The 18,358-nt window shown below is 49.3% G+C and overlaps 1 protein-coding gene across 1 annotated transcript; it reads right to left on the bottom strand.

The window, feature by feature from the left end:
- Positions 1-570: 570 nt before the first annotated feature.
- LOC123165334 (probable aminotransferase ACS12) lies at positions 571-4,536 on the bottom strand. Its single transcript, XM_044582964.1, has 4 exons — positions 3,911-4,536; positions 3,666-3,809; positions 2,105-2,265; positions 571-2,014 (listed from the first exon to the last, which is right to left on the bottom strand). Exons 1-4 carry the CDS (start codon positions 4,391-4,393, stop codon positions 1,156-1,158), a joined length of 1,647 nt encoding a protein of 548 aa, XP_044438899.1. The 5' UTR covers positions 4,394-4,536; the 3' UTR covers positions 571-1,155.
- Between the last annotated feature and the right edge of the window lie 13,822 nt (positions 4,537-18,358).

Below are 18,358 nucleotides of genomic sequence, written 5' to 3'. Positions count from 1 at the left end.
TTTACACAACAACATATCAACATCTGCGACACCCAATTTGCGCCATTAAATTGCGTACGGAATGTATTTTAGATATTAGCCCATTTTTCCATAGGCTTGGTCAAACTTTTTAAATTTTGACTTGACAGTCCTAGAACTTCAATTATTTTGAAATACAAGGAGTAGGTTACAACAGTGTCAAAAAAAGAATTAGGTTACTACAGCCCACACGAATTTGAGTAAATTTCATCACTGAGCTTTCCCGTTGGGGAACATTAGTCCATAAGAAACAAAACTGAAAAATCATACTACTTAGTGAACAAATAAATGCTCCCTCCGTCCGAAAAAGCTTGTCTTAGTTTTGTCTAGATACAGATGTATTCAGACACATTTTAGCGTTTGATACTCCCTTCGTAAACTAATATAAGAGCGTTTAGATAACTAAAATAGTGATCTAAACGCTCTTATATTAGTTTACAGAGGGAGTACATCCGTACCTAGATATATCTAAGACAATCTTTTTAGGACGGAGTTATACTTTTGATGACGCAACGCAACGCGATGCGGTGCGTCAACAACGCCGTCACAAACTGGATACTTTACAGATGATAAGAACCTGAATTCCTCAACACCAACTTATGTCACCAAGGAACAAAATTGCCAGAGGAGAAAGAACCTGAATTCACAAACTGGATACTTTACAGATGACAAGAACAGAAGAAACTGAATTCCTCGACACTAACTTATGTTACCAAAGAACAAAATTGCCAAAAAAAAAAGAGGATAACAGGATTTAACAGGCGAATGAACACAAGACTTGGCCCACGCCTACCATAAGACGGACAATTTACCGCCTGTGACACCTACAGGGAAGCAGATGAGAATCGACACAATTACAACCTTCCGAAGAGCTGCCGTGCTTGGATTCAACAGGAACAGAGAGGACATGACCAATATGAACATGATCCCTGTTCTTTGTTCCACCACCAAAGGCATGACTGTTTCCAACAATTGTCAGTTTCAAACCTACCCCAATGGTAGATGCCAAGACGGAATCCCTCTTATCGGAACAGGTAGGCATTTTTTCCCTGTGTGTTCCTGCGTTTTCTTCGAAGCACCTGGCGAAGCAGTTATTTCTTGACACCCTACAGGCCCAAAAGGAGTTCTCTAGGCGTTTCAGCGGTTTGATTTGTGGCCATCTGTGACCCTCCTGAGCCTTTCCACCACCACAGGAATATCCTGCTCCCTCAACGTTGTGAAACAGCACCTAAACCAACCAGGCTCAATGCAATGGCAAGATGAACCTGGGGTGACATTGACCTTCGCCTCCTCCAACAGCCTGTCCCAAAGCCTGCGTTCCCCTTTCTCACTGTAAGACCGGATGAACTTGCTCATGTCTGCCCAGCAGTAGAACCCTCCGCTGCTCTTGAAGCACTCGATGCCCACCTGTTTCAAAGCATCAACGAGCAGATTGTACGCCTTGCGCAGCCTCTCTCTGTTAACTTTCAGGTAATTTGAAATAAACTTCTGGTCCGAAAGCATGGCAACAAGAAGGCGCTGGGTCGGGGTCGACACAGATGAGAATCTGGCAATCTTGGCAGCTGCCTCCACAATGCTTTCGTTATACGAATATATGATTCCGACTCGAAACCCTGCAAGAGATAGGTCTTTTGAGAGCCCGTAGATTATGTGAACCCTGCCTCTGTCAAAGTCTTCTAGCTCGTTCACAAGCTCTGCCACACTGACAAATTCACCACTTCCGAATGTTGAACCGGCAAATACTTCATCAGAAATTAAGTGTATATTCTTCTCTGTAGCAAAATCTAGAAGATCGCGCAGTGTTTGCTTGGGCACAAAGCTTCCTGTGGGGTTGGAAGGATTAGATATGAGAACCCCACGAACCCTCACCCCTCGCTTCTTTGCCTGATTATACGCTATTTCTAGAGCAGTGATACTGATGTTAAAGTTGTCGGTGCTACGGCAAGGAACAGGAATCAACTCAATACCGGTTCGCCATTTTATATCCCTGTCCCACCTGCGGAAACAAAGTCACAAATTCAGGACTTCGCACTGAACACCAAACCATGATTATAAACGCACCTGAGAGCGAGGAAGATAGACATACCCAGGGTAGTACGGTGACGGAACAAGAAATGCATTTCCTGGATCAGCAAGACAGAAGCTCAGTATTTCCATTGCAGGCGTCGCACCAGATGTTATCACCATTTGAGATGGATCAAAGGATACTGACTCTTGCATTATTTGCCTCATAAATCCAGCAACAGCCTGAAAATGAAATCAAACAGTTTATATAGGAAAATTACCCCATGAGGAAAAACAAAAAGGTTAGCCATGGAAACTAGTTTCATTATCTGGTGCCAGATTCAAACTATACTAATAAAGACTTAGAGCTTTTTGTGCTAACTTAATGACCATCTAGCTAATAGTATAGGACAAGCAACAACATATTAATGCGGAAAACAGAGTGGCATCTCAGCACAATTTCTGCATGACGTGTGCCCAAGGGGCTCATCATTAAATTTATTTTCTGATATATCAGCATGACAGCACCTTTTAAAATACGCTATTGTTTCAGTATTAATCTTGAAAAATAACCACCAGAAATGAGGTCAAGAGGCAAGTTTCATAGAAGCATGACAATGCAGAATGGCTTGGTTAGATTCCTTAACTGATTTCGATAGAAATCATCCACTAAAAGGCTATAATAAAAGACAGAAAAATAAGCAAAACAAAAAGGCAGCTCCAATTCTAAAATAGGAGTTGTGCGCTGTTTTAGCAGCATATCATCTAGATTAATCTCCAAGGTCTGATCTATCTAGAAGTATGCCTTCAGTTCAGATTCACACAGTTGACAGCAGCTACAAAGACACGGGATCAGGGAACTGAAACTCTTGAAAATCAATTGTTGTTTCAGGAATGAGCTGATCAAAATGACAATGTCTGGGAAGTCAATAGTTGACAGATGGCATCATTGCAACCAAGAAAACTAAAATTGACAACCAAGAGCAAACAGACATGAGATAGCGACTCTTTGGCACATATCAGTTAGATGCAGATAACATGTATATGGCCACAAAAATTCAAAAGAGGAAACGAAGCAAATTACGCAACATCACGTCAACAATCGTACCTCACTCCAGGCTTAACCACACAAAATTCTAGCGGAATTGCTACGATTATTTGTAGGTTCAATAATTGACTGGACACTACTGTTCTTCGATTGAGCTGATCCAGAACTGTGGGTAACCGCCTAGGCCCACGCTACCAAATCAGAGCAGTGGTACTACTAATGCCAAAGATAGCATAGTTGAAAGACAAAAACTGAAGATACCAAATGTATTTATCAATGTGACGCAGGCTAATTATCATATTGTTCAGTGGACACAAATAAGTTAATTCTCAAGTGTATTTATCAAACTAATTATCATACAGCTCCAAGGACACAAACAAGTTGGAACGAACGACTGCAGATTGTAGAAAATTTGATGCGAATCAAAGAGAAGTGAATTGTTAAACTGGCTGTTTCTGTCGATGGAATCAGGAAAAGGAAGATTCCGGCAGCACTTAATTTTGACGTTGCCGGAGTTAACATAATTGGTAGCCTTTTTATGGATGGGATGGAAGGAATGAGAATGAGAATCAGGGGCTGGTTCCGTTAGGCTTACCATCTTCAAGGCAAGTATCCCGTCGTATGGCTGGTACGTGGCGAGCCCGCTGATGGTGAGGTCCCTCTCCTCGGCGCCTCCGCCCGGCGTCATCGCCGGCCCCGCGTGCTCCTCCATCCACTCCCTCACCAAATCCAGGGACAGCTGCACAATCATCAGCAGGCACCAACTGCGTCAATCTATCTATGAACGCTGATTTCTAGAACGGAGCAGGAATGGGGGGAGGAGGGAGGAGGGGCGCTGACGTGGTTCTCGGCGAGGCCGAGCTGGATGACGCCGGAGGGGTTGGAGGCGGGGTGGTAGGGGTCGTCGGCGCAGCGGCGGAGGCCGGCGTAGTAGAGGGAGTCCTCGTCCCCGGCGCGGACGACGGCGCCGCGGGCGGAGAGGGCCGGGAGCGCGCGCGGGGAGAGCAGGCCCCGCGAGAGGGAGCGGTGGATCGGCGAGAGCGGGCCCGCCGCGGCGGGCGCGGCGGAGGAGGCCGCGGTGGGGGAGCCCGGCGGCGGGCGGTTGCGCTTGATGTAGAGCTGGAGGAAGTAGAAGAGGGCGCAGGGGATGAGGGAGCCGAGGACGAGCCCGCCGCGGCCCTGCACCACCCCCTGCAGCGGCACCACGATGCGCATCCCCCCGTCGGCCCTCCGCTGCCGGCCGCCGCCCTCCCTGTCGCCCCCGGCGCCGCGCGGTGATCTCGGGTGCGGCTTCTTGTCGGCGCGGTCGCCCTTCCTGCTCATGGACGGCCCGCGCGGCGCCCGCGGTGGCGCCGCGTCGTCGTCGTCGTCCTCGCCGTCGACGCCGCCCTGCTGCCGGGCATGCGTGTGGCGCGCGGGATTGGGTTGGGTTGGCGCGGGCGGGCGGGAGGGAGGGGCGGGGGATTCTGGGGTTTGGGAGAGGGGGCCAGCTGGGTGGGGTGGGGTGGGGGTGGGTGGCCGAGGGGGGGAGGGGCGCCGGGTTTGGCGTCTTGCCGGTTCTGACGAGACGGCGGCGGCGGTAATTCCGTTGGGGTTGGGGCCAACCGAGGCGAGGCCAGGCCAAGGACAGCTCGTGGCTCTCGGCGGAGGCTCAGATGCGGCCGAACCGCAAAAGTTACGGCGTGCTCCGGACTCCTCCCTCCCCCCTCCGCCCGTTTTCCGTGTGAGAACGAGGATAGAAACAATCTTCCTTTTTTCTCTTCGTGACAAACAATCTCCCCTTTTCACTTCGTCACTAGCGTTCAACAACCAACCATAGCCGGATACTATAATGACAAGAGCGCACGGCGGTATCCCAGCACCCCAAAGTTCAAATCTTGGTGCTCCCATTGGTCCTGAATTTATTTCAGAATTCCAAGCCGTGTGCGTTCCATGCGGCCGAGGGGGACCGAACCGCAAAAGTTACGGCGTGCTCCCTCCGCCCCGTTTTCCATGTGAGAACGAGAATAGATACAATCCTCCTTTTCAATTTCGTGACAAACAATCTCCACTTTTCACTTGGTCCTTGGCGTTCAATCAGCAACCACAACCGGATACCACAGTGACAAAGAGCAAAACCTTCGAGGTTTGGATCGAACATCCCGTCGACATGGCTATTCTTTTTTTTTTGAACTTTCAAAGTTTATCCCAAGTTCACCAAAAAAAACTGAAAATAATCTAAACCAATCCCGTCAACGGTGGAGGTGGGTGCCCGGCCGGAAGGTTGTGTGGGAAGCGGACAACCAGGGCGCGATGCAGGTGCTGAGGAGCGAGAGGCTGGGTCGATCACGATATGGCCCTCTCATCGGGGAGACACAGGACCTCATATCCCCTCTGGATGACACTCGGGAAGTAGTCATGCTAAGCTCGGGCCTCACAAGACCAGTGCACCAGGATAGTAACCATCGCCAATGAAGAGAAGCGTAGAACGAAAGTATCCAACCTATAGACACACAAACACATAGAACAAAGACTGATCCACATAGATCTACAGAGGACAAATGTCAATGAAGAGAATCATGTGGGATCTGCAGGCGACTTACCTTCATATGCCCTCCGATTATGCTACACGCACCACCAGGATGAGGGCTAGGCGTGGAGATCCTTGTGACACTTAGGGCGTGTTCGGCAGCTCACCGACTTCCCAAATCCTCAACTCCAGGACTGGAGCGCATCCGAACGGGTCAACTCCTGGCTATTCCATATAGAAGCGGGCGACCCGGCGCAGTGCAAAATTGCAGGATCGGTGGAGTTGGAAAAACTGAGCTCCACAGAAACTAGGAAGCAGGAGTTGAAGAAAATTACTTTGTGCTGCCACCGCCAAGTGACTCGCTCGACCAAGCATCATGTATTGATTCGCTCGCAGGTCGTCTCTCTCCTGCGAGCAGTCCCTCCCCGACCAGGCTTATGGCCTAGCCCAACTTTTTCCAACCTTTTGCATTGTCAGCCTGCTACTGATGGGCCACAAAGAGGTGATTTCATGGGCTTGAGGCTCGCTCCCTCGCCCGAGCGAGAAGCCGTGACGCCGAACGGATCGCTCACTCCAGGATCGATCGTGAGAAGCTGGGGCTGGATTTGTGGCGTTGGAGTTGAAGATTTTCTGGGAACGGAGGGCTCCCGAACATGCCCTTAAAAACGGAGCAGGAGCCCTCCCGTCGACAAGGACCAAGGTCCACCGCGCCTACATAAAGGCCATAGGAGACGAGGCAAACCTGCGTCGGTGTCGACAAGAGGCGAGAAACCCTAATCGCCCGAGTCACGAGAACATAGGGGGTGAATGGGTACAAGACTTCGCTTTATGTATATGATGTAAGTTGGGCTTTAAGTACATCGCACTACCACTTTTTTGTGGGGAAGCCCACTGTCACTGTTGGTATCAATTTTTGTTATACCTTTGTTTCTCAATTTTGGAATTGAATTTTGCTGACATTATAGATTCATGATGTGACAAATAGGCTAATACTATTTCTTTTTTTTTCTCGAAGATCTATAAGCTTATAAATGAAGCCAGATGCATATGATGGCTTCATAGCTTCCTTTAAAACAAAGAGAAGTACATACTACAAACACGTAGTTAAAATGTAATGTCGCAAGGTTGTGTTTGGATATCTTTGTTTTTTCCTCCTTTAGCCCTAGACAGCTAGGGCAAAGTTTCTCCTCCAAACTTCACCGAGGAGCCCGTGGATTCGCATCCCCTCTGCCTACCGCTCGGTTGCCGATGGCAGGGAGGAGAATCCTGATGCCTCCTCTTAGGTTAGTAGTTTATTAGGTTAGGTTTTTTCAGTCCTCGCAAGTGTGGCGCTCGAGTTGATGGTGACGCTTCTTCTTCGAGTTCGTCTACCGGGCTCCAATCCTCCTCGTGTGTGTCTGTCTAGATGTAGTCGACGGAGCTCGGGCATAGATTACTTTCGTCTCCTTGGACGGTGAGATTAGGGTTTCTATGTATCGAGATTTGGTGGCGGGTGCTTCATATCTATGCAAGGGTTCCAACCGCGAGTACCGCAACTCCAGGCTGCTGTTCCTTAGGGTCACGTGCATGAAGACTTCCCAGCTGTCGTCGACAAGGTCAAGTCGGCTCCGTCAGTGGCTCGTTCAGCCGTGGTCGTTTGGTGGTCTCGGAATCTCAGTTTGTTATTTATGTTTGAGATGCTTTGTAATGTTGCAGGAACCAAGGAACAACGAAGTTTTATAAATCAACGGTGACCACCAGGTCCGGTGCCTCTGCCCATTCCGTTCCGGCTAGTCGTGGTTCCGCCCGCGGTCCTTGTGGAAACAACAATAAATAAGCTCATTTAAAGAAAACAATTCCCTCCGTCCGAAAAACCTTGTCATCAAAATGGACAAAAAAGAGGTATATGTAGAATTAAAATACATCTAGATACATCCTCTTTTATTTATTTTGATGACAAATATTTCGGGACGGAGAGAGTACATAAACTGCATCGAGGTCTCGGCCGTACGGCGGCATCGTGACGCAGCACACGCACCTGCGCGGCTCTTGTTTGCGCCCACCCGAGCCATGCCAAAGCCTTCACCTCAAAAAAAGAAAAAGCCAAGCCGAGGCCAACCCAGGACATTTGGCCTCACCTACCTGCGCGGCTCGTGTCTACGGAGGAAACACAGAAAAACGAAGGGCCGTTTCCGTGCTCCGAGGGCCGTAGCAAACAACGGGCTCATTTTTAAAGAGGAGGGATGGGATGGCAGCAGTACAGAAGCTTCCGAAGCCAGCCACAGAAAAAGAGAGTGGCTCTTGTCACCTTCCTTGTCTTTTTTTCCTTTTCGCTTTCTTCTTTGGCGACTGGCAAATTTGACAATTTTGACTTATAATCGAAATCAAATCACAGAATGAACTGGTTGCGAAACTATTTCACTTCCCTGACCCTTTTGTGTAGCGCCCGCCACGTCGGCGCCACACCCTACTGTGCAACGCCTCCCAGATAGGCGCTACACGGCCAGCGTCGCACCCATATGTGCCCAAGTCAGCGTGCAGCGCCTGAGAGCTAGGCGCCACACTACACAGTGCAGCGCCTAGCTCCCAGGCGTTGCACTAGTGCAGCGCCTGAGAGTTAGGCGTCAAGGGTCAGCCGCGTGAAATAGTTTCACGGATAGTTCATTCTGTGATTTGATTTCGATTATAGGTCAAATTTGTCAAATTTGCCTTGGCGACTCGATTCTCACGTGTCAGTCCCTCTTCCTCGCTCGCCGCCTTAGTTTTCACCTCGACAAATATATGGATACGCGCTTTAGTTTTCACCTCGTACGTACTTACATTCCATGCATGTTGATGTCGGCGCTGTCCAGCGGCTTTTTTGCATCTCCAACACGTCCGTCGCAAGTCGCAAGCGAGTATACCATACCACGCTCCTTGTTGAAAAAGGAGGCGAGCGAGGGGTGCACACACGATACCGTCTACTACCTTGTTGGTGGTGCTGGCTGCGCCGGGAAGGTAGGCGGCATGCATGAAGACTCGATCGAGGCGACGACAGGATCCCACTGAGCAAGAAGCGTCGAGCTAGGTAGGTCCACATTCGTTGAACCTAGATCGCGCGGCTCGTGTCTACGGGGAAACAAGAGATTTTTCTAGGCCCTTCTCTTTTTTTTAAATTTCTGTGAATGGAAAGGGAACCTGGCTTGCTCACAATGATACTTCCTTCGTCCGAAAATACTTGTCATCAAAATGAACAAAAGTGGATGTATCTAGATGTATTTTAGTTCTAGACACATCTCTTTTTACCCATTTTGATGACAAGTATTTTCAGACGGAGAAAGTAGATAGGATTGCCTCCCTTCTTGTCCGTACCCTGTTCCAACCACAAACATAACATAGTAGGCGTACACCGTGGGTCTGATCTATGGCCAGATGCACGGAGACCGCATGTATGTATGGGCAACCAAATTGATCTGGTGACTGTTTTGCTCTGTCAAATCTTTGTCAAACAGGTGGTGAGGCCGTACCCCAGATCCCGTTTAGAGGAGTTAGTTAGTTGTACATTAACAGTAGTAGTACTCCAGTGGGTGGGGTCAGGGCGGCTGTCGGTCCGACGCCGCTGTCGCCGGACAGACAGACGGATGTCTTGGAACATAGCAAGGGCGCTCTCCCCCATCGTCCGTGGTGGCCTGTCGATGGTGGGGAGCTGCAACGCCGACCACACGCGACGCGAACGATCGAGCTGACGGACGTCCACCGGCATGTGGTGTTAGGAGCAAGGATTGGGATCTATATATTTAACTGGCAACAATCTCTCAATGTACAGGTAGTGGCGATTACAAGGATCTCGATCGAGCTAAGGTTCATCCAGAGAGAAGGGGAACAAAAGGGAAAGCCGGTGTCGCCGCCGTTGATCCACTGGATGGGTTGAGTGTAGTGAGCTGACGCATAAGTAGTGCAGTTGCTGGGCTTCACTGGACCCAGGCCGGTCCAGTGACTCGCGTGTTGGGCCTCCGGGTGCGCTGTGGTCGCAGTCCTGTTGCAGGTGGAGGCGAGACGCTGGACGTGGGGGCCGGCCTGTCAGGGCTGCTGACATCCCCCTCTCCTTGAGACGAGGCTTGCCCCCAAGCCTCCGCTGCAGCAAAGCGAGCGCGTAGAGCTTCCTTGTCTTCCCAGGAATCTGGCACAGTTGCAGGATTGGACCAGCGGATCCGAACTTGCTCCACCATAGCACCGCGGCGTTTGCGCCAATGCCGCTTCAGGACTGAAGTTGGCACAGCAGGAATGTCAGAATATTCAGGCAATTCAGTAGACGAGGAAGTACCTGGGAGCAGAGCACGTCGCAGCTATGACACATGGAAGACAGGGTGCACTTGAGAATGGTCAGGCAGTTGCAATTTGTAGGCGACTTCATTGACACGAACGATGATGCGGTAAGGCCCAAAGAACCGGTACGAGAGCTTGTGGTTAGCTCTCGTTGCAACAGACGTCTGGATGTAAGGTTGAAGCTTGAGGAAGACTTGATCGCCGACGTTGAAGACACAGAAAGATCTCTTCTTGTCGGCTTGTTGTTTCATGAGGTTGCGGGAGCGATGAAGTTGTTGTTGGATGAGCTGTTGTACCGTGGCTCTCTCATCCAGCCATGAACGAAGAGCGGGAACGGTACATGCCGAGGCTGCTGTAATGCCCCATTGGCGCGGTTCGTGCCCGTACATAGCTCGAAAGGGAGACATACCAATAGCTGAGTGAAATGAAGAGTTGTACCAATATTGCGCCAAGGGAATCCAGTAACTCCAGCGGCGAGGACAGGCTTGAGTGAAGCACCTGAGAAATGTCTCAAGACATTGATTGACCCATTCCGTTTGTCCATCGGTTTGTGGGTGATTGGCTGTACTCATTCGCAGACCGGTGCCCACATATTTGAAGAGTTCTTGCCAAAAGTGACTTGTGAAGACGGGATCACGGTCTGATATGATTGCCCCTGGGAATCCGTGCAGCCGATAGATGTGATTCATGTAGAGGAGGGCCACTTTTGACGCTGTGTAAGGGTGAGAGAGAGCCAGGAAGTGGGCGAACTTGGTGAATTTGTCCACAATAACCAATATGCAGTTGGCGTTTCCTGACTGAGGCAAACCATCAATGAAATCCATGCTTATGAATTCCCATGATTCTTTAGGCACAGGTAGGGGCTCCAGCAACCCTGGGTAGGCTGCTCGACCAGGTTTGGCTTGCTGGCATACTTGGCAACACTTCACATATTGGAGGGTGTGAGTCTTCATTTTTGGCCACGCGAACAGTTGACGTATGCGCCGATAAGTCACCGAAAAGCCCGAATGCCCCCCATGGGTGTATCGTGAAAGGCTGCAATGATCTGTTGTTGCATGGAGGTGCTGCCCCCGAGCCAAATACGCCCTCGAAAGCGCAGGATACCTTTGTCCAGAGCAAAACGACCTTTGGGATCAGGGTGCACTGTGAGTTGTTCCAGGAGCCTTTGTGCCTGAGGATTAGTGATATAACTAGTAATGATATCTGCCATCCATGCTGGCTGACAGGAAGAAATGGAGTTCAGAGAGTCTGCATGAGTGGCTCGAGAAAGAGCATCAGCTGCGCCGTTCTCCACTCCTTTCTTGTACTTGATGGTGTAACGGAGGCCCAGGAGTTTTGTGAAGGCCTTTTGCTGCCATGGCGTCGTCAGACGTTGCTCCTCCAGGTGAACTAGGCTCTTTTGATCCGTGTGTATCACAAACTCGTTGTGCTGGAGATAAGGTCTCCATTGGTCAACGACCACCACCACGGCTAAGTATTCCTTCTCATAGGTTGAGAGTCCGCGATACCGTGGGCACAGGGCCTTGCTCATGAAAGCAATTGGATGACCATTTTGTTGCAGAACAGCACCAATCCCAGCATCGCAGGCATTCGTTTCAATCACAAACGGCTTGGTGAAATCCGGGAGAGCAAGAACTGGAGCGGATATGAGATGTTGTTTCAGTAGACGAAATGCTTCAGCTGTGCTTTCAGTCCAGACAAAGGGTGTCCCTTTCTTCAACAGATTGAAAAGGGGTCGAGCAATGATCCCAAAGTGGCGAACAAAACGCCTGTAGTATCCTGCTAAGCCCAGAAAACGTCGTACTTCCTTAACATCAGTTGGAATTGGCCAATTTTGTACTGCTGTAATCTTGCTAGGCTCGGTTGCAACCCCTTCAGCGCTGACCACATGATAAGAGAGCTGTTGCTGGCCGAACGAACACTTGGAGAGTTTGACCTTCCATTGGTCTCGTTGGAGCAGCTGGAAAACTTTGGCGCATGTTTAACATGGTCCTCCAAACTTTTACTGAATACCAAGATGTCGTCGAAAAAGGACAGCACACAAACACGGTACACAGGCTGCAGAGTGTCTTGGATGGATTCAATGAAGGTTGCTGGTCCACCTGCCAAGCCAAATGACATGACCAAAAACTCAAAATGCCCTGAGTGAGTTTGGAAGGCCGTTTTGTGTTCATCCCCTTCCGCTAACTGTATCTGATGGTAGCCGGCTCTCAAATCCAGTTTGGAAAACCACTTGGCTCCGTGAAGTTCATCTAACAGCTCTTCAATGATTGGCACAGGGTATTTTGAAACTATCGTCATAGCATTAAGGTGACGATAGTCTATGCAAAGGCACCATGTACCATCTTTCTTCTTTACTAAGATAGCTGGAGAAGCAAAGGGGCTTTTGCTTCTTCGTATAACGCCTGACTGCAACAGTTCAGCGACTTGCTTTTCTATTTCTGTCTTGTGCTCTGGTTTGTGGCGATAGGGTCTGATGTTGACAGGTTGAGCACCTGGGATTAATCGAATGTGATGGTCAGACTTGCGCCGAGGAGGTAGACTAGTGGGTTCCCCGAAGACATCCTCAAACTGATCAACTACCTCTTTGACTGAAGGAGGAATTGTTGCCTGTTCTTCAGCCGACAACTCGACGTGATGTAGCTGCACCATGTGAGAGATGGCTCCCTGACGACATAAACTGTGTAACTGCGAGCTGTTGATCACAGTGCAAGTGGTAGTAGACGGGTGACCAGACAGACACACTATATTGCCCTTCACACGCAGCTCAATCCGTTTAGCTCGCCAGTCCACGGTCATTGGGCTATTATCCTCCAGCCAATCCATGCCTAAGATTGCATCATAAGTGCCAAGAGGTAACACCTTCATATCAGTTGTGAATTCATGGCCCTGAGAAAACCAATTGCAGCGAGGAATAACTGAAGAACATATTAGTTCACCATCCCCTGCCACACGGACACGCCCTGGTGTTTGCAAAGCCACAACCTAGTGAGCTGTGTGGCCAATTGCTCATCCACGAAAGAAGTGGAACTTCCTGAATCAACCAACATAAGAATCTCCCGGCCTTGGATCCAGGCATGCAGTTGGAACGCCTTAGGCGAAACTCCTCCTGTGAGAGCTTGGCGAGAAATGGCCATCACTGTATCGCATTCCGGTTCTGATGCTTGTTGTTGCCCTGTATCAAACACTGTGTCGATGCCAAATAACTCCATCAGTTCTTCCACGACGTGCAACTGGACAGTGGTGGGGCAAGTGTGATCATGCCCCCACCGCTCGCCACACTTGAAACACAGCCCTCGAGCACGACGGTACTCCCTGAGTGCCTTAACCTTGGAACTGTCCGCTCGGGCAGCATCGATGCCACGACGGTCCACTGCTGCATTAGGAGCCGGACGTGGAGCAGGTCTTGCTGGTGGTGGAGGTAGAGGCAGAGGAACTCCTGACCGAAGAGTGGCGTCAGCTGCGCGTTGCATTGGTGGTGGCGAACGCGGACGATGAACGCTCTCGATCACCTCCTCTTGGAGCAGAGCAAGCGAGCACGCTGTATCCAGGTCAGCCGGCCTTTGAATCAGCACCACGGCTCGGATGTCGGCGCGGAGTCCCTCGACAAATCAAGTCAAATAATAATAAGGATGAATTGTGTCAGAGTATGAAGCAAGATGATTAATAATCAACTCAAAACGCTCTATATAATCAGACACTGAAGAGGTTTGACGAATGGTATAGAACTGATGAATTAAGAGTTGGTGGCGATCACGCCCAAATCAAGTACAGAGCAATGTTGTAAACGATTCCCAATCATACTCAGATATTTTGCGTTGGATGGATTGCAACCAAACCGATGCAGGGCCGGTGAAATTCAACGCGGACATCGGGACCCAAAAAGAGGTGTGAATTGCAAACATGGCAAAATACTGCTCGCACAAGGTCTTCCATAGCTTAGGATTTTCACCAGAGAATTGAGGAAAACAGATCGAGGGATGTGACTGTCCCAGGCCTGCAAGAAGCTGGCTAGCGTGCGCGAAGGGTGAAAGGGCTAGAACAGCTGACAGGTTCGGGCACTGACCTATGCCCGGGAGAGACGCCGGCGGAGTTACCGGCGCCTTCTCCCGGTGAAGGAATGCGTCACCGTGGTCCATGGACCCGTGAGGCAGCTCCTGCACTCGGATCGCGGCCTCTGGTTGCGCGTCGATCGAGTGGAGGTTGGGCTCCCGGAGAGGAAGGCCCGTTGCCGCCACACCGGACGCCGCCGCCGCAGGCGCGCCCCCCTGCTGCAGATCCGCCACCGCATCGGAGAGCTTGGCGACACGACGCTCGAGATCGGGCCGCCAAGTGAGTAGATCGTCCAGCTTGGCGGTGTTCGCGTGCACCGCTGCTGTGTTGTTGCGGAGCTCGACGCGGAACTCGTCCATGGAGCTGGTGATTTTCTCCATGTACTCCTTCATGGTAGGATCCATGGCTTCGATATGGCCGCGAGCTTGTCGGAGGCGCCTTGTTTCCACGAACAACGCCAGATAGTGGGTGGTCTCTGATACCAGATGTTAGGAGCAAGAATTGGGATCTATATATTTAACTGGCAACAATCTCTCAGAGTACAGGCAGCGGCGATTACAAGGATCTCGATCGAGCTAGGGTTCATACAGAGAGAAGGGGAACAAAAGGGAAAGCCGGTGCCGCCGCCGTTGATCCACTAGATGGGTTGAGTGTAGCGAGCTGAGGCATAAGTAGTGCAGTTGCTAGGCTTCACTGGACCCAGGCCGGTCCAGTGACTCGCATGTTGGGCCTCCGGGTGCGCTGTGGTCGCAGTCCTGTTGCAGGTGGAGGCGAGACGTTGGACGTGGGGGCCGGCCTGTCAGGGCTGCTGACATCTGGCTTCGGCTCTTGTCTCCTCCAGCTCCTCTCTCGGACCTGCCGACCCTTTGCCGGACTGAAAAACAACAAACCAAACCATGCCGCAAGTCCACGACAAATGACGTTGTACCACGTAAGTACGTGATGACATACAGCGAATCTTTTCTTGTTCACAATAGCTATTCGTAATTAAGTTGCCTGTTTTTTTTGGATTAGTTGGTTTGGGTGAGAAGAGGAGACGTAGCCCCGATGCCTAAGATGACGGCATCGCAGCGAGCGCAACAAGGAGCATGAGGACGCCAATGAGGCCTCACACGGAAAAAATTCGAAGCTAGAGACACCGCGGCGCCTCAAACAGAGGCAGGAGGGCACAAGAAGATTGCCCCAACTATATACAGCAGAATTCCACCACGGATCAAGGCGACAATGATGGTTGCCCCGGCCATTGAGGATGGGGCTTGGGCAATGGAGATTGGCCCTAACATCGGGGTACATGAACTACATGAATTCCTGGAGCTATGGACTAGAGTGAGCACATGGGAGCCGCAGATGGACGTGCCGGACTCTGTTGCCTGGTCATGGGAGCCCAACGGTCATTATTCCGTACGATCCGCGTACGCAGCAAAGTTCTGGGGCCGGACTGTTGACCCAGTGGCCCAGCTGACTTGGAAATATAGGGGCCCATCCACATGCAAATTCTTCGCCTGGCTTGCGCTCAGAAACAGATGTTGGACCTCGGATCGCCTTGCAAGGAGGGGGCTACCACACCAGGATGCATGCCCCTTATGTGACCAGGAGGATGAAACCATCAATCATGTGCTACTCACGTGTGTGGTTTGCGAGATTGGTATGGGTGGTGGTATGCGAGGCTTTGGGCAAGCTGGAATGGTCGCCGATGGCACATGATTCGCTTGCCCTATGGCTAAGGGACAAGCAGGGGATGGACAACGACAATCGGAAGGATCTCCATACTATCTTTCTACTAGTGCTTTGGGAGCTGTGGAAGCATAGGAATGCGATTGTTTTCGATGGGGCATCGCCTTCAATTGTTGGACTTATCGGTAGGGTTAGGTCGGAGGGAAGGTTATGGTCGCTAGCTGGCAAGTTCAAAGGGAATGTAGACCCCTTCTTCCTTCGGCTAGAGTGGTGGGCGAGTAATGAGTAGTCCATTGTAATGAAACCCTTGTAATCTTGGTGGAGGCATGCTTTTGCCTTTCTTCTTTAATATATGATATGCACACTCGTGCATATTCGAGAAAAAAAAACAGAGGCGGGGTCGGAGGTTGACAATTCGGGTGGGAGGTAAGGTGCATGCTCACCGGAGTTATCTGGTACTTGGGGAGGATTAGAGGGAAGGTCGGGGGCGACGACGAAGGGAGGAGGGACGAGGCGTGCGTGGCAACACCGTCGGTCGCGGGGGGTGGTACGTGGGGGGGGGAATAGAGGGGGATGTTTGGGAAAGAAATACAAACATGAATTTTAAAGCAACAACAAAAGGTTGTGTGGGTGGGTGGGAAGGGAAGGGGGGGAGGGGGGATAGTCGAATTTTCTAACTGTTAGACAGTTGGCCCCTTTGTTGTTGTTTAGAAATTCATGCCACATTTTTTGATTTTCCGTAAAGTTTGTCGTGTTTCTGAGTATTACCTAATACTCCCTCCGTAACATAATATAAGAACCCCCCGTCACATAATATAAGATAGTGTCAAAAATCATCTTATATTATGTTACGGAGGGAGTATTTCAGAAAATCACATAAGTGGCATTTACATTTTTAACATATAAGTCATAAGCTAGTACAGTGCGTGCCACATTGCTCCTTTGGTTCATATGTTATGAATATCATAGGGCACGAAAATCGTAGGAAAGGTGATGACATATATCTCAATTTCTATTTCTATAGAAAAAATATATCATTTGATGCATAGGATTTGTTTTCAATAAGCTTAGGATAATAGTTTTTTTCTTTAAAATTTAAAGGAATGGTTCTCATCCTACATAGGAATAGGAATAGAAATCCATTCCTACAACTAAATCAAAATTTCTATTCTTTAGAATTCTTATAAAATTTCTCTAAAACAAAGGAGGCCTTTACCAAAAAGGAAGCCGTAAAGCGAAAAATGCCTTCGAAGGATGAGTTCTAGTGAGCTCGCATTCAAATTTTATTTTTTTGGAGCGTGAAAAATTCTAAATTTATTATTGAACACACGTGCACATGTATAGTACGTATGTGCAAAATTTCACAGCATTATACTTTTACATGTGGTGTACAGAAAAAAGACAATACGCATTTTAAATGGGCCTTTTATTTTTGTTATTGGGTCAGAATTTTATTTTTCTTGTACTGCCTACAAATCACAACATTTTTTGATGAAATTTTATCCTTCCATCGTTTTTTTTTCAGATGCTTTTCAAACTTTGAAATATGCTTTTTGATATTTTCAAAATACCGAGCTCACCGGAGCTCAGCCTCCAAAAATCCACACTCGCCGTAAAGCGAGTACTCACAAAGCTTTATACGAATAAAAAAAACTTTACGAAGAGTCAACGCGGTGGCGGAGGTGATTCGTTCAGCATGAGGCGTCGAGGTGGGTGGATCGATTGACGCACAAAATAAGCGAGGGCATGAGTGGGTCCCACGAACCACGATTGGTGAGCAGAGTGCCGTGTGTGGGACTGCAGATTCGTTGGACCTGATGCATGCCCTGCTGAGGAGGAACGCCGCGGCCGGAATCTTCCGAGACGTCGTACCCCGGCCCTTCCCCTACGTTAGAGCATCTTTAGCCCACCCCGCATCCCGTCGGTCCATAAAACGCGTTTGCAGTTTGCGAAAAACGGGCTTTACGGGCCGGCGCGGACGGCCGCAAATACAGACCCCCAAACGGACTCATATAAAAAGATATTTGCGGAATGTACTTTTTTTATGGATCGGCTTTGCGGGGTCTGCTCTTGTGCCACTGCATCCCGCATTCCACCGGCCCGCAAATAACAAATCCACAACACAAAAATAAAACAAACATCCACACTACAAATAATTATTCAATACCAACATAATACAACAATTATCGACATTACAAATAATTATTTAAATCACTGAAGCAAACTAAATAATGCAATACAAAACTTGTCCCGGATACAAATACAAATGAATAGAAAAATGAGTTTGTTATTGTCCAGCCCTTTGCCAATGAGATCCTCCTGAAGTTGAAAATGGGTGTTTGCATTTTCAATCTCTTTGTAGGTCTTAAGAAAAGCTCTAATGCGGTTAGGGTCTCTAGCACGTTTGACACGGCTACGCACATTGTTGTAGAAGAACTCCAAGTTCATTCCTCTCTCATCTTCGAAAATCATATTGTGAAGGATAACACAACATGTCATGATATTTTTCAAGGTCCTCTTGTCCAAAAAACGAGCACGGCCACGAACAATGGCAAACTTAGATTGCAAAACCCCGAATGCTTTTTCAATGTCTTTTTGGGCTGCCTCTTGCACCCTTGCAAATTCACAATGTTTTCTAGTTTTTGGGATCTTTGATGCTCTTGACAAAGGTGCATCAAGGGGGTATATACCATCTGCAAGATAGTACCCTTTTGTGTATTCATGCCCATTGATAGTGTAGTTGCAAGCAAGAGCATCACCACTAGCAA

Source organism: Triticum aestivum, chromosome 7D, assembly GCF_018294505.1.
Source record: "Triticum aestivum cultivar Chinese Spring chromosome 7D, IWGSC CS RefSeq v2.1, whole genome shotgun sequence".
Taxonomy (NCBI): domain Eukaryota; kingdom Viridiplantae; phylum Streptophyta; class Magnoliopsida; order Poales; family Poaceae; genus Triticum; species Triticum aestivum.
Note: the sequence above shows the minus strand (reverse complement) of the source record. Positions and strands in the feature narration are given on the sequence as shown.

Coding starts and splice junctions, on each gene's coding strand:
- LOC123165334 (XM_044582964.1), bottom strand. CDS start 4,393: ATGAGCAGGAAGGGCGACCGCGCCGACAAGAAGCCGCACCCGAGATCA. Junction 3,810..3,910: donor TCGGCCTCGCCGAGAACCAC/GTCAGCGCCCCT, acceptor ATGATTGTGCAG/CTGTCCCTGGATTTGGTGAG. Junction 2,015..2,104: donor CCGTCACCGTACTACCCTGG/GTATGTCTATCT, acceptor TTGTTTCCGCAG/GTGGGACAGGGATATAAAAT.